A 16,201-nucleotide genomic window follows, 5' to 3' on the forward strand; every position below is an offset into this window, starting at 1 on the left:
GTAATCATAAACAATAGAATCGTAAGAGCAAAAATGAGTTGACGAGTAAAGAATAGTAAGAACGTGAAAAGGTAGAATGTATACTGAGATTTCAAGGGGAGATACTCATTTACAAATGAAAACCGATGACCAAAACTATTGCAAGTGTCACACTCATTTATAGAAATTCTTAAGTCAGCTCCCGATTTCCCAATTAGGCGATTATGTTCCAAAATCATATGCATTTCCCTTTTGATGCCCTAAACAAATTCAGTTTTGAACAACCCCAAAACTCAAATTACATCAAAATACAAGAAGAGAGCGCTTCTTTGTTCTTCCTTTTATCACATGACCATTTCTGAAACTTCTTCAAGCTTCTTTCTCCTTTCAGCTTCGAGCTTAGATTGGTTCGCCAATGCATCTGATATTGCTTTTGGTAGAAGGAACCCAGGTCTCTCAAGGAAACGGGCCCGATCAAGAACCAAAGGCTCCCGCAAAGTTATTCCGACTCCGCCATAAGTCCATAACGTCACATTTGCTTCACCTTTGAGGCCTACAGAGAACCAACCGAGGCCTGCTGCTGCAATGTCAATGCTGTTTACATCCCAACTTGCACCAGAAATCTTGAGTTCTTTTTGTTCCCATCTTCCTAGTTCGGCTACTCGGTCTTCACCTATTGGAGGCTGGAGTTAACAAAAACAAGGATAAATAAAGAGGAGTTTTTTTAGAAGTTTAAATAAACTAACATCAATGAAATAGAACCATAAATAAATAAATATGACTAATGGTAGGGCACAAGAAAAACTAGGCAGACTCCAAGCGAAATAGTACGTGGCTTGCCATGATTCGTTGTTCAGTGGATTAGAATCATCGGAAGCACGAATCACGGGAAGCCACATAAGATTTCTGCCTAGTTTCACTTTGTTCCCTAGCATTTTTCAATAAATATTAGAACAAATATTTTTCGTTCTATAGAGTTTACAGATTTGGTTGCTGTTGGAGTTCCACATTTGTGAATATATCAACAAAACTAATACGCTAAGTAGTTGAGGTTGCCATTTTGGGGCTCAGGAGCCAGGTTAGAGGCGCAGGGTCCGAGCCAGCCAGGTGACTCTTGATTCACTTAGCTAAGCAATCTTCTAACATAAACTTAGTCATAGTCATACGTAAATATATTCTTATATCGAAGTAATCTTTTTGTTTCATTAACATTCGAAAGTTCCATATATAAACTAAAAGAAAATGAAAACACAAAAGGAAAGAAAGAAACAAGGGAGGGTGAAGAGGGGAATCCGCCGGTTTCCACAAAAGTTGGCTCAGGGCGATACCCCCTGAGCCGAACTAGGAACTGCTTTGCCATTTGCTAAGAACGAGAAAGTGCTCCTAGTGATTCGTTTATTAGGTTTTCTTCTTCAATTTCAGTTAGTCGAAGCTACTTGTGAAGTGTACCAGGAGAGCTGAGGATTTTGTCTTATGGAGGGTACTAAAGACTATTTGGTCCCTAAAAATTAAAGTAAAAGGGTTCCATATTTTTGAAAGATAGAGCCTGTCACGAGCTTTTGAAATATATATATACCTGCAACCGGATACCGGCATGCTTGGTCCAAATATCATCTGCGTTCTCTACCTTCCCCAGATGAAGAGAAATATTTGGTGATGCCCAGACTGTGACATAAATGGTCTCAACTGAAGCTTGGTTCAGGTCCAGTCTCATTAGAGCACCAACATGTATAGCCTGACCTGCCTGTAAATGTAAGAAACGAAACTGTTAGAATTCGCAACCACTACTAGCGATTCGTAAACCTTGATAGATATGCAAAACCAAATTCGTCAATGATTTTGTTTTTGATCAATAAAAAAGATCTTGAATAAAAAATAGAGCTCCATTTCGCCAGTAACAGTTCTCAAGTAAAGAAAAGGAAGAAACCCATGGTTTGAGAAAGAACTGTCCAGGTGAAGAACAGGAATATCTGTTTAAAGATCAGAAAATCAAGACTTCAGAAGATGATTTAAAGATATCTCTTAATACTTCAGAGCTTCTAACAGCCCTCCATGCACTTGTGCACACACACACACACAAAGCGCACAAATCTATTTTGAACAAAGATTTAATGAGCTTGTGCTCAAATTGTGATATTTGGGCACGAGCCAATAGCCTTAGATCTCCACGTGATACAGTTTGACAAAAGAGCATTGTTGTACCATATCCTGTGGCAAATCAGCTCAAGCTCAAAAAACAATGTTGAGCACGAGCTCATTAAATCATGGCCCGTCTAATTCTCCGATGAGAAAAATCTATTGAACCAAATAGAAGCCCCTTCATCTACATGTAACCAATGACTTTATGAGAGTCCAAGCAAGCATCTTGAAAACATTACCTCAACATACTCCTATTGTATAACAATTAACAAAAAAAGGTTCTTGATAGAAGATAAACAGGTAAGAATCTTGAAAACCAATCGAAAAATTAACCACCCACATTAACGGAAACAAAGATAAACAGTAAAAATGAATGCCATTGCCACCAAATTACACTTCTTCAAAATTGTTTGTTCTTTATGGATTCCACATAATTATGTTCAAATATTACGTAATACACAGATGGGAATATCTGAAGCAGAAGGATGTCTACAAATACTATATCCCTTTAGTGAGGGATGTGCAAAGGACATAAACTAGTAATAATATAATAGCCTTTTTATTTTTCTCGAAAGCCCCTATTACCCGAATTCTTTATTACAACCATGCTCACACACTACGCATCTTAAATGTGATATCATTCTCAAGTAAGATGGATTCAAGCGACGATTAGCTTATTCTGAAGAGCGAAAAATAGTTTCGACATAAATTATACAAAAGTAAACAAGAATGTGAAGCAAACATAGAATATTATTATTGGTAAAGAACAACTTGCCTTGATCCTATAACTCCGAGGTTGCAACTCCTTCCGGATTTCGACCATCTTCTGCTCATCTCTATTCAATCTCATTGACATCAAATATGGATGCAAGAGACCTGGAGTGTCGTACATTTTCGCCTTGGCTGGTAAAATACCCCCAATTCTCAATATTCCTAATGTCGTTCCAGGCACAGCAGCTTCTGTAAGTTTCGTTATTCTCGTTCCTTCTTTCTTAGACAACGCATTTATCAGAGTCGATTTACCCGCATTTTGAGCTCCAATAACCCACACATTCCCTCGAGGTCCAGCCAATCCCTTAATAAATGACAATAAATTTCTAACACCCAAATCCTTCCTAGAACTAACTAAATAAACCCCACTTAGCTTAGGTGCTCCATTAGCTTTTGCTCGATTTCGAACCCATTTATCTAATCTTGTTGGTGATATTTGTGATGGTAAAAGATCAACTTTAGTTGCAACTAAAACTAGTTTTGGTAATTTAAGTTTAGGGTCTTTTTTAGTTCCTTCTAATGCTTTAAATAATGATTTTGAAGCTCTTTTAGGAAATGAACCATCAAAATCAACACAATCAACAACCATAACAACAACAGAAGCATCAGAATTACCTGTTGGTTTCATCAAACGTGTCGAGATCAATCTATCAAAATCAAAATCAGGTATCAAATTTTCAGCATTTTGGTTCTTCACTTGTCCATAATTTCTTAAAGAATGACATCTAGCACAAACTGTAATAATTTCTTCATCATCATTATTTTTTTTAGCTTCTTCTCTCATTTTTCTCTTCTTTTCAGCTTTTGAGATTTTCTCTCTCTTACCCTTGTTTAATACTTCTTCTGTAACATTACCATAACCAACACCAGCAGGAGTAAAACCATCTAACTCTTTCTTCAAATTCTCATCTTCATCTTCTTCTTCCATTCCCTCCCAATCTTCTTCATCTTCTGATGAATCCCAATCAAAATCTTCTTCATCTTCATCCTCATCCAATTTACTCTCAAACCCATCTTTTAAATCCTCTAATTCATCTTCTAAATCCTCTAATTCATCCTCTAAATGAAACCCTAACCCTAAGCCATCTTCAATTTCTTTTTCCAAAACCTTTTTTTTCTGATAAAACCCAGGGAGATTTGGGTCTCTATCTTGCATGAAAATACCACAACCAGGACAAATAACTCCATGGGTTTCATCCTCATCTCTTCCTTGGCTTAGGAATGAGCTTTGAAGACTCTTTTTAGGGTTTTTTCTGATATGGGTAACTTGAGTTTCTGATTTTGATGATAAACAGATAGTAGATGATATGTTGATTCTGCTTTGATTCTTGTAGTTGGTCTTTCTTTCTCCTGGGATTAGGGTTTGATGAGAAAGTGTGTTTATCTTTGTTAGGTTTGTCACTGGTACTAGTGTTGATGCAGTGAACAAGACCGCCATTTTTTCTAGTGTTGGAGAGAATCCTCTTTCAGAGAGGTATGCCTATTTTCTCTCAGAACAAAGTTGTGTGCGAATAGATGGTTCTATAGGCGCCCTTAACTATTACTTCATACGCCCTTTCAAAGGCAAAGTCCACGTGTAAATGGGGGCGCTAAAAGAAATTAAATACGGCGATTTTAGAACTTCTCAAAGCATCTCAAACCCCAACCTGTCTTAGGCCAAAAAACCAATTTTTTCACCCAAAATTTTCAGTCTCAGTCAGCCCAGCCTCAAAAATTCAGCTCCAACCCCAGCCTCTCTTTAGGCCTAAAATTTGTGCATGTGAAAAACGCGTGTGTGGGCTTTTGTGGGTGTGCAAAAAACGTGTGTGATTTTGTACATATACGAAACACGTGTTTGCGAAATAATTTTTTTTCCAAGTAGAGAAATTATTCGGAGACCGACACGTTGGTGGGATGTATTTTAATCATTAATGTGTGAGTTTTTGTTACAGTTTAAAAAAATAATTAAAATTAAAAATAAATAAATGAAATTACACTAAAAAAAAAAAAAAATTTAGAGGATCCTAAAATTCAATGGCTAGGATCACCCCAAAATGACCATTGGGAGTCCCCAACGGTCATGTCGCGGACACTTCAGTCGACCCTAATGTTAGGGTCGACTAAAGTGGTGGGTTGGGGTCGAGCCCCAACCAATCCAGGTTTGATTGTCCAGCTGAGGCCAAAAATTCAAATTGTTTGCCTCAGCCGAGCCTACGTTGGAGAAGCTCTCATAGAGAAATCGCTCAGACTAGCTTGGATTCTAATTGAGGAAGAAGATAATGTGGAGAAAAAATAATAATTAATTCTTAATGAATCAACTTATCCACGTTGTTTGATTTATTTTAGTAATTCTTTTACTTTATTCCAAGTGGATTTGCTTTTTTTTTTGAATATTGACTACAATAGTCATTACAAAGACATTGATAGATTGATACATAACTGCTGAAATACTACTGGCCTAAAATTCAATGAAATTAAATGACCTAAAAAAGTCTAACGAATTAAACGGCTTAAAGTCTATAAAAATTACTTTATTTATATCCAAGTTCAATATTCCAGGACTTGCGCAGTTGCACTTCTATGGGAACGAACCTGGGACCTCCGCATTACGGAGTATATGCCCTCACCAACTGGGTCGCCCGTTGTTGGCAACTGGATTCTCTTTCTACAGTGATATTTTGTACACGAAAACAGATCTACTTGTTGTTGTTTTCTCTTATAATCCTCAATCTGATAGTTTGTCAAACTTTAATCGTATGTCTGATCGAATCAAACAACACGTCATTGTGATTCCTGGTAATCATATTTCCTCTTGGTGTGCAAAATATAGTCAAAGTACAAATTGGTTTTGATTATGAAATCGAAAGATATATTGTTTCACAGTTATTGGTTAAGGTTCATAGAACAAAAACCAACTGTGAGTTCAAACATTTAAGTTCTCGAGTCATCTAGGTTGATTCTTAAAGAACCCACCCCATGTTTTAGTTCATCTATGGAAAATTCATGGTTAAACCAATAAACCAGCTGGTTCAGTAGAGAATATATAATGGATTTTATCATGTAGTAATGGTAAAACGAAAAAGTATAGAAACAAAACTTTAGGAATTTCTATTAATCGAAATAAAACAAAAAATTACTGAAACCAAAGGAAGTAAACAATATGAAATCTAATTGAATGTCAATTGATTCTCCCTTCGGACCTCTTCTTCTTCTTCGGGAGTGAAGTCGTTCTTGACATTGAGTAATTGTCGCATTTCCTCTATTGTTTTACCCTTTATCATATTCGCGATAGTCCGACACGTTAAATCTACCAAAGTCTGAATGGCAAGATAATTAGCAGCAAGTGTAAGTTCGAAAAGAGTAGATTTATCAACCTTCACAAATTTTTTATCCCACTTCTTTATATGTTTATCCTTTACATTATTATTGGCATAGTTATAGTGTTTATTACAGTATTCGATCACTTTTCTCAAGATCTTGCTATCAACGTTAGGCAAAGGGATGAGACCATCTGCGCACCCAACCTCAATTAGATGTTGAAGTGTTGTAGATTGAAGAGCAACCGCCTCATCGATCTCGAGTAATTCTTCGTCTGAACTTCTTAAGACGATCACTTTCTTCGACATTATCACAGAGAGATTGAATGGAACATTTTGACTAACAAAGAAAAACTAGTATTTTGGTGGAAGAACTCGTGAGGTACTCAAAAGGATGGGAATCTCCCTATTTATATAGTCTGGCCCCGGGTAATAAAAATTAGTAGTTTCTAAATCCTGTCCTGGTAGGAAAAGGTTTTCTTTTCCTTGTTAATAATAACTAAAAAAAAGGAAGTTTTATAGACACCACCATTGCTACAAATCTTACCTTCACCTTCTTTGACTTGTCAAATCCACTCACAAGAAAAAGAACTCGGCCCACAACACACCTCTGGTTTCAATCGAACCAGAAAAAGCTCGATTAGAACTACAGAGGGCTCCTTTTTGGTTTTCAATCGGAACCGAAGTGATGCATGTGGTGACTGGTGACGGGAGATGGTGGTCAGTGTTGGGGTCCCTCGTAATTAAAAGACTCCTAATTGAAATAGGATTTCTCTTATTTCTTAGTTGGTGAAAAAAATAGAAACTTCTATTTTTTAGTCTAAAAAGGAATTCCGGTTTCTATTGGTAAACCTCCCTATTTATCATTATAAAAGGGAATGAAATGAAAGAGATTATTCACAACAACTTCCAGAACAAAGAGAAGTCAGAGAAAGAGAGATTTCTGAAGTAGTTCTTTCAAGAGAGATTGAAAGAGAAGAATATTGGTTTGAAGAAAATAAGATTATTAATCTTGTGAAGCAATTTAGTTTGTGGTTATCTTCTTTAACCTTTAGTAATCTAGGATTTGTTCAAATCCTAAGGAGTAAGAGATTTCTATTTCTTTGTTTCTTTGTTCAGTTTATCCACCATAGTTTTGGTGAAGAGTTGTTATCCAAAAGTGTTTCTACACATCTTGAAGAAGTGGTTTATCCTAACATCTTGAAGAATTGGTTTGGAGAATAATTGTGTAACTCATTATTTAATTATAGTGGAAGATTTTTGGATGAGGTCCCGTGATTTTTTACCTTCTATTTTGGAGGGGTTTTTTGCCACGTTAAATAATCTTGATGTCTCTACTTTTACTTTCGCATCGTTTATCTTCATATTCCTGAACAAGTTAATTAGGTTATTTTTCCTAACAGTCAGGTGGTGGTGGTAATGGTGACGTTAGTGACGAGAAAAAATAGAGCGACGCCATCCACTTCATTTTTTTTCTTTTCTTTCAAAAGAGCTAGATTCTAAGTTTGGTAAGGAAGTTTTGTGTGAGGAAGTTCTTTTTTTTTTTTGATGAAAGGTGTGAGGAAGTTCTTGGACTACTTGTGAGAGTCAGTGTCCAAGTCCAATTCAAAAGAGGCGGTTTGGTTTCAAACAAATCAAGAGGCGGTTTAGATGGCTATTGGCTATGGCGGTTTTGGAATTGGCAGTTTCCCTTGTTCCCAATTCATGGCTATAGGCGGTTCAATTGGTTTCTAAATTTCGGCTTATAATAATATATAAATAGGGGGTCTTGGGTCCAATCTAAAAACACCAACACAAGCAACAACAACTCTTCTTTAGAGAGCTAGAGAGAGAGAGCAAGAGTGAGAGAAATTTTTCATAGTTTTTGAGCGGTGTTAAATTTCTCGGTCGTCGAAGATTTAGTATAGAAGGTTATTACTATACGGTACCATCTTGGGACGAACTTGCGGGTTGTGTTAGTCGTCTTCATCTATCCTTCAATAAAGATTTCTTGTTCGCCCGAGGACGTAGGCTTTAAAGCCGAACCTCGTTAATTTCTGTTCGCATATTTGATTTTGGCTTAGCTTTTCGGTTAATCTTCATAATCGGATCAATTTCTGGGTAGGTTCGATAGCTTCCGCGACTTTCAGTTATAACACTACTAAAAGTAAATACTTCTACAGAACTATCACAAGAATCATTTCCCCAAGTACATTTTAATGTTTAGAATGGTGTAAAAGCCAAGAGCTGTTGGAACTCCAAATTTTGTGAATGCAACAAACTTATTTACCCCAAAAAACTCAAAACCCATGCATGGAGTACTTTCACTTTCTTGATTTCATTCTTTTTGAGTTAGAATTTTCTCAACTTTAATTCTTATTGACACAAATTACTAAAAATTTACACAAAATTAGTTCCACACAAACTCAATTAGAAACCATGTCATTACTTCAAATCATTCATTTACACTGTATCCTTGCGAAACAAACACATTGTCGAACAGCTTGAGATAATAGACAAACAAGCTTGACTTATACAAACAAGAGAAAGAGAGAGACAGAGAGACAGAGAGAACAACAAAAAAGGTGTTTTCGTCATGGTGGCCATTATAGAACGTCCTTAACAAACTTCACTCCTGCCTGATAAATGGCGAAGAACTCATATCAGTACTGTAGATTGAGTCTTCATTTCCATAATAGTTTTCATCCTTCTCTTCTTCCCACTTAAGAACTTCCCTTATATACTTAAACGCTTCATCGACAGTTACCCGATCTCTAGCCCTTGCTTGCCAGACAAACAATTTTCGATTTGTAAGAGATGCATAAAGATCCTTGAACTTCATTGCAACATAATAGTAAGCTTGGTTTGCTAGTGTTTGGTTGTTGTGGTGAGGTCGAACAGGACTGAAATCGTCAAACCATTCACAAGTGTTTAATGGAACCCGGGTTATCTTTTCTTCTAAGAGATCGTACTTGTTGAGTACAAGCATAAACGGTGTATCACGAAAGCACGGATGTTTGATCATGGTTTCAAAGAGTTCTTTGCTTTGAATCATTTTGTTCTGCAGAATAGGTTCGGATCCTTTGTTTTCAGAAGACGGTGATATTTGATCGTAGTCGCTTAGGGCTACGCAGAAGACTACTGCACGAACATCTTCAAACATTTCAACCCATTTGCACCCTTCATTTAATCCTTTCGCATTTATTCTGATAAGTTGGTACCTAGAAATGGGAAATAAATCGCAAAGAAACAGCTAAACATCAATATGCCAGTAATAATGGAAAACGGAAATCAACATTTGCATCTAGAAAGTGTTTAAGATGAAATTTCCTTGATAGTGTTTGTTCTAGGGTTTTCTTTTCTCTTATACTCTTACAACTTGTATAACTGAGCTTTGTTTTTCGACGGGGTAGAGGTCAAGAAGATTTATGACCTAGGTTTTTTCGTGCAAAAATTCAAGTAATAGTTGGCCTAGACTTTGAGCCTCAGAAGTCACTATGATGCTTTTTAATACATAAAAAAATATGAAGGGGCGAGAGAGGAACTCGGCGTAGTTCCACACTGATAGGGATAGAAATCGGGCTCATATTCAGCATCACATGCAGAAATGATTGTTAACCACAAAGTGCACAAGAGCGTTTACCTGGTAAGAGGCTGAGATGGAGCTTCTTCAGTGTATGTTTCAGACATTGGGCTTCGGTCGTCAAGACTGAACTCAATGAAAGCCAACCCATTCCCCTGGGTAACTCCCTCCGCATATAGAATGTCTCTCTCACTAGGTTCATATTCGTTGCTCGATACCTCAACAGCCTGAGACCACCGAGAACAAATGAGAAATCCAATAATAAATCAGCATACAAATATCCGAGGCTCGTTTATAAAATTTTTTTATTACAAAGTGATATCATTATATTAAAGTTAGCCAATGCTCCAATTGATAACCTTTTGAAGCGAATCATACCTAATAAGTTCGAAATATGAAATAAGTAACAACCTAGGTTCACAAGATCAAAACCAGCTAACATGCAAAAGGCAAGAAATGGCGGAGCGCAAAACTCAACAGCGGCAAAGGTTGGCTCTGGAAAAGAATCTAATGCAATGTTACTAGTACACGCATTCTGATACGTGGTACGCGTACCAGTATGCGATACGCTACCATGTGAGGATCGGGTATGCAAGGGGTATGCCTCTTCGGTACTTTTTGGACTATTTCCCTAAATAATACAAACTTTTAGTAATGCTTATATAGAGGATACACCCTCAAAACATTTTATCTCCATAAAACTTAAAATCGTAACTAGGTGAATAAGAAGCTAATAGTTAACTACCGTACTGGTGGAGCTTATCCTTAATTATCAGGTAAAGTAATCTAATGTTGAAATGTAGAGGAAGAAAAACAATAAAGAACCGAAAAGAGATAATAATAATAATAAGATATAAGAGAAAAAGAAAACAAGTAAAAAGGGAGTTATGAAGATACCCGACTTAAGAAATACTCAGCAACATCTGGAAGAAAGTGAAGCTCCTCCTTTCGCCTATATGTTTCCTGAATAGCAGGATCTTTCCATAGTTCTTCAACCATAGGAGCGTACTCACGAGTTGCTGCAGGGAAGAAAGTATCCAAGTCTCCCATGGCAATTATGTCCAGAAGCCAGTCAGAGAAATGCTTCAACCTTGGGTTGATGGAATAGATACATTGTCCACCGTCACTGTTTTCTGCTTGTCCTTGTCCGTCTCCTTCACCATCACCTTTATTTTCATCTGAAACAAAATTAAATATCCGGAACTAGTCACATACATATGATGATTAAATTGAGGTATGATCAGCTTCGACAAAATTTAACTGACGGACTGTACTCCCTCTCTCTCTCTCTCTCTCTCTCTCTCTCTCTCTCTCTCTCTCTCTCTCTCTCTCATTAATCCCACCACGTAATCCAATAAACGATTTAATAGAAAACCACAGGCAGCTTCAATAAAACAACTACTTACAAACTTATGGAACACTTATGAACTGTTACCTGTTTCAGGGTGTCCATCATGTGTCCTTATGGATTCCAACCTTGACAAAGCCTCCTCCTCAAACCGCTCACGCCCCTCAAGCAGAACACTCAGATAATTGTACATGTTGCTTTGAATCATTAGCTTAATCTCTTTCAATTCTTCCGCAGTAAATTTGTTTCCATACAAAAACTTGGCCTGCAACATGGGCAAACAAAGATCAAATGAGAAGAAATAACATAAATAGGAAAACAGAACTTACGTGGAAGAATAAGTTTAAAAATATAAATAAAACTAATAAGAGGACAACCACGTGCAATAAAATAAAATATTAACGGAGTGGATAAGAAGGGAAGGCGATCAACCAGGGCTTGCCATTCCACACTTGAATCATCCATTAATTTTAATTTATGTGCTTGTTTGTTTGTTTACGCTTTTCTCAGAACGGTTAAACTTCCTGCTCAGAAGTATTTTCTTTATATTTATGACTCCACAACCGTTAAAAAGTTGATCATTCTAATCCGACAAAAGGAGATTGATCTTTTGACACAATCTTGTAACATCAACCCCAAAATTTGCTAATGTTCAATTAAATTTCATCCTTATCTTCCAAATTATAATTTCTCCGAAAGACCACGTACCAGCAAATTACCATTATGGGAACCTCAACCAAGAGAATGAATCAAAATCATGCAAATACTGAAAAATAGATAGAATATCCTAACTGTTATTTTCAACAGCTGTACTCTTTCGGCGAGATACGCACCTGCTTGAAAATTGTGCTAGTTCCGGAACCTTGAAGTCCAAGTAGCAAAAGCTTCTGAATTCTTTTGTGCTCCAGATAACCAGGAACGTTTCTGCTTGAGTAAGTGCTAATTTCATCTCTTGTTCCATGAGTTTGCACTTGAGGCACAGGCAAGGAGAACAAGGAACAAACTAGCCGCGTTGATGCCTGTCTAGCAAAGAGAATATTTAAAATATGTTTCACTAAATACCTTTATTTAATGAAGTCACTATAAGTAGAGTTTAGAAGTACTCGTAATTACCTTTTCCCAGATGTTTCCTCTAATATTATTCTGACCTTCCTCCTCGTAACGACCATCATCATACACCCAGAAATGTGTATCACGGGGGCATTGCACCTTTGCCAACTGAAAACAAGACACAGTTTAGTCAAAGGGAATCGTCGCCAAGACGCCTTAGGCCAGATTCCTTTATCATAAACGACCTATATTTTTTTTGCTTCAACTCCCTATGTACAGTTCGGACATGTTTGCATACAGTAAATTATGGACAAGTTCACCCCTACATACTTCATAAGGTTAGCAGATGTTTGCATAGGGAGTCCAAGCCGAAAAACTATCAACATTTTATTTTACCAAGACCAGTAAGCCAAAAAGGAAACAGTCCTTTACATACTAGTTCACTGAGTCTAACATGAAAATAGTAATACATATCATATTAGTTAGCCATAAAATCTTCTTCCACAACGAGAAATTTAAAATACTAAAAGCTTTAAAAAACGGTTAAAATTATAACATTTACAATAGATATAGATGGGTTTACAGACATAAGCATGATTCTCTTCCAAAACAAAACAATACAAACCTTCAGCATTCTTAATTCAATTTTTGTAATTTCACGACCATTAATGTAAACTTCAGTGTTGCCGTTGCTTGCATCAGGACTAAGTTTCCCAGAGAAGCTCAAGTTCGAGCTGATGATTCTCTCTGGTTTTTCTCCTTCCTGTTAACTCAATGAGAAAAAAAAATTAGAGATTCTAAACGCTGGAAATCGTGAGAGGAATTCACATCATTGGACATTTCCCAACAAACAAACATCATATCAAGTTAACTGACCTTTCCCCAAAGACCTAATTCTTTGTCATACCAATATCGGCCAGGCTTTAACTTTTGAGGAGGTAATGGACATCCAAGCAGTTCTGCCATTTCTTCTGGGCGAAGGGCTCTTCCATTCACAACAAGCTGCTCTGGTCGAAGCTGATTTGCCGAACATTCCTTCTCTGCCTTCATTATTTGTTTTACTTCTAATGGGCTTAAAAGTCGTGACAATACCCGTGAACTCTTACCTAACTTCATCCGCTTCGATTCATCTATTGGCTTACCAATGCAAGTCACGCATTTACGTCCTTCGGGCATTGACCCCATTTGCCTAAGCACACAATTTCCACAATATCTAGCATCACAAACTAGACAAGACTCCTTACTTTCCCACTTTCCTTTACCACACCGCAAACAAACCTTTTTCTTTTTTTCCTTCTTTGAGACTGCAACGAACTCAGGAAACACGGGCTTCTCATCATGGACCTCTTTCCTCTCAGATCTACCAGCAGTATTAAATGTAACAACGGGAGCTCTTCTTACTTCATTTGGTGCTACCATAGTTGGGCTTCTTGAGTTATCATCATGAACAGAAGTAGGAGAACTTGAGGGTGAAGGTGACGAAAAATCAGGGTTTTGTAAAACAGATACAACTGATTCCGACTCTGAGCTTCTGGAGATTCTAGGGCTTTGAACAGGTGAAGAATCAGTAACTCCGGCTATATACGATACAGGTAAAGGAATTGGATCAATTACTGGTAGGTCTTGAACACGCGAAACCGATGATCTTTGTGACTCAGAGAGCGGTTCGGCAATCGTTGCAGTCGGAAAAGTTCGGTAATCTGATTCAACGGGCTTAACCCTAGGAATTTCATATGAGACTGGGGGACCTTCATACTCAAGGGCAATCGAGTAATCGAGATTATCCGCTGTCTCGGGCAAAGTTGCTCCTGGAGGAAGCATCTTTCTCACCATTTCTTTCCAGTCATTGTTTTTATCTGCCATTTCTTTCCCCAACTTCACACCAACCAAATCTACTTTACCATAAGAACAACAGAAATAAATGTCAAATCTAACTTAGATAATCAAATCTTAAAGATAGTGAACTTATTATCCCCATTTATTTCCAAATAAAGGAGTGTCCTTTATTCTCGCCCAAAATCAAACCCAATAATGTACTTTAACAATCTAAAAAACCTAAAATAACTCAACCCCAAATGACAAAACTATTATGAAATTGAAGTACAACTCTATTCTAGATCATTAAAACTCAAACAGACTAACCTAAAGTTTCAATTTTACTTAATTGATAAATTCTAGGGTTTAAGAAGCCGCCTTTAGTTCAGATTTTAAAGAATGAAATCTTGAAATTCAAGTAAGGTATATTTAGAGTAAACAAACAGACTCATTTGCAGATAGATTACCCATATAGATTGTAAAGAGAGAAAGAGAGAGTTAGGGATTTGAAGTCAAATACCTGAAATAGAAAGAAATTGAAGATTCTTAAATAGAAACAAAAATTCTCAAATCAAAGACAACCCTTTTCTTGTTTTCCATTTCCTTGAAGATTACCCTCTCTTACTACTAGTTTCTTAGATTTCACCATTATCAGACAATTTCTAGAGAGAGAAAGAGTAGAGATGGGGTTTTCAGGTGCATATGATGAAGCATGTTTTCATTTAGAGAGAGAAAGAAAAGAAGAAGATCAATTATTAACTAGTAGTAACTTTACACTGTTAGTTTATTTCATCATCAAAACCCTAACACCGTTGATTTTCACAATTCTTCATTTTGGACGGTTAGATCTATACTCAAAGTATTTTAAGGGTATAAGTCAAGATGCATAGTGAAAAAGCTTTTGAAGTGTGGGACCGGAGTTAATTTTGAGCAAAGAAGACTTTTGGGAGAAGGTTGGAAAGTTGACAACTTCTTAAAAAGTGGACCATAAATATTTTCAAATTAGATTTTATTTTTGTAATAAAAGGTGGTCTTCCTTTTACTGCTTTTATATCTCAAGTGGTCCTTACATTTCTTTTTTTTTCATTCTTGTAAGATAGTTTATTTCCATTTGTATCACTACACCTGCAAGTAATGTCCACCACCTTTTGGTGTAGGGTTGGACACCCCTCTTAAGTTCAGGAGAGGGTGAGATCGAGTCTCGATCAGTTTGTCATCAAATTTATCTCATGTAATTTAGGCAATACATAAAGTAAATAATATACTATAGTAATAAATTTGTCGGGCTTCAGGCCTCTTTCATATTGTCAGCCTTTAGGCCTCTTTCATGTTGTCAGCTTTTAGGCCTCTTTCATGTTGTCAGCCTTTAGGTCTCTTTCATTATGATTTAAATTAGGCGGTTATAGTACTCATCAAATCTTCATGATGTTCAATGCCTTGTAACGACTAACGTAGATCGTAGTCGATTTTGCAAAAAAAAAACCTACAAGTACTTTAAAACGCTCTTTTGTAGTAAGATTTTTTAAAACCGTGAGGCTCAGAAGTGTCAAAATGGACAATATCATTAACAGTCTAGAAGACTGGTCCGCATCATCTTATAACGTTATCGGCATGATTCGTTCTACCATGATGTGGTATTGGGAGAGTGTGTTGTAAATTAATCATACATCGGTGGCGAGATGGAGTGTGGTGCTCCTCTTAAGAAGTTATGCACCCTTCCCTAATGAGACTTTTAAAACCATGAAGCCTAGAAGTGCTAAAGCGAACAACATCACTAGCAATCCAAATGGTTGGTCCACAAAATTGACATAAACTTGGAACTTATGTTTTACCTTGTGGTAAGGTGTTATTCTTCATTTTGTGATATAAATATAATCATCTCAAAGTCTTGTAAAGGATTAAACTAATTGAATTGATAACGAGATTTAGTGAATTCAATTTTTGTTATTCTATTTGGTAGTAGATGGATTTCAACAGATTTCTTGATTTCAACAGATATCTTGATATATTAAGGTGGGTGGTATGGAAAAATAAGAAAAATTTGAGGGGAACAAAATATCGAAAGATAGAAAACTACAAATGGTCTCCAAACACACCCTCCAATTTATGTCACCGGTATTGTCGTTGAAGATAGAAAGAGGGAAAAATAGAGATAAGAGAAGAAGAAAGAGGGAAGATGATGGAGGAAGAAGTGTTGTCGGAGATGGTGTTAATGTCGCCATAATTTGTGGTGGAGGTCAG

The 16,201-nt window shown here is 36.7% G+C and overlaps 2 protein-coding genes and 1 pseudogene across 4 annotated transcripts; all 3 read right to left on the minus strand.

Moving 5' to 3' along the window:
• Nucleotides 1–64: 64 nt before the first annotated feature.
• Nucleotides 65–4,598, minus strand: BPG2 (P-loop containing nucleoside triphosphate hydrolases superfamily protein). Of its 2 annotated transcripts, none has more exons than XM_086638921.1 (3): nt 2,894–4,598; nt 1,556–1,723; nt 65–662 (listed from the first exon to the last, which is right to left on the minus strand). In XM_086638921.1, the coding sequence occupies exons 1-3, from the start codon at nt 4,325–4,327 to the stop codon at nt 324–326; spliced, it is 1,941 nt and encodes a 646-aa protein (XP_086495047.1). In that variant the 5' UTR covers nt 4,328–4,598; the 3' UTR covers nt 65–323. The 2 variants fall into 2 exon arrangements, with proteins under 2 accessions (XP_086495047.1, XP_086495046.1); XM_086638920.1 differs by having other exon boundaries at nt 1,556–1,719; nt 2,890–4,376.
• Nucleotides 4,599–6,035: 1,437 nt separating this feature from the next.
• LOC147536635 (SKP1-like protein 1A pseudogene) lies at nt 6,036–6,494 on the minus strand (annotated as a pseudogene).
• Nucleotides 6,495–8,574: 2,080 nt separating this feature from the next.
• Nucleotides 8,575–14,947, minus strand: XLG3 (extra-large GTP-binding protein 3). 2 transcript variants are annotated; one of them, XM_086642672.1, is made up of 9 exons: nt 14,481–14,947; nt 13,022–14,037; nt 12,771–12,908; nt 12,209–12,313; nt 11,929–12,114; nt 11,183–11,360; nt 10,645–10,925; nt 9,808–9,974; nt 8,575–9,385 (listed from the first exon to the last, which is right to left on the minus strand). In XM_086642672.1, exons 2-9 carry the CDS (start codon nt 14,006–14,008, stop codon nt 8,794–8,796), a joined length of 2,634 nt encoding a protein of 877 aa, XP_086498798.1. In that variant the 5' UTR covers nt 14,009–14,037; nt 14,481–14,947; the 3' UTR covers nt 8,575–8,793. The 2 variants fall into 2 exon arrangements, with proteins under 2 accessions (XP_086498798.1, XP_086498799.1); XM_086642673.1 differs by having other exon boundaries at nt 13,022–14,040; nt 14,481–14,724.
• Between the last annotated feature and the right edge of the window lie 1,254 nt (nt 14,948–16,201).

The sequence above is a fragment of the Eschscholzia californica genome, unplaced genomic scaffold (assembly GCF_041429995.1).
Source record: "Eschscholzia californica isolate CP2 unplaced genomic scaffold, dmEscCali1.0.p SCAF_5, whole genome shotgun sequence".
Taxonomy (NCBI): domain Eukaryota; kingdom Viridiplantae; phylum Streptophyta; class Magnoliopsida; order Ranunculales; family Papaveraceae; genus Eschscholzia; species Eschscholzia californica.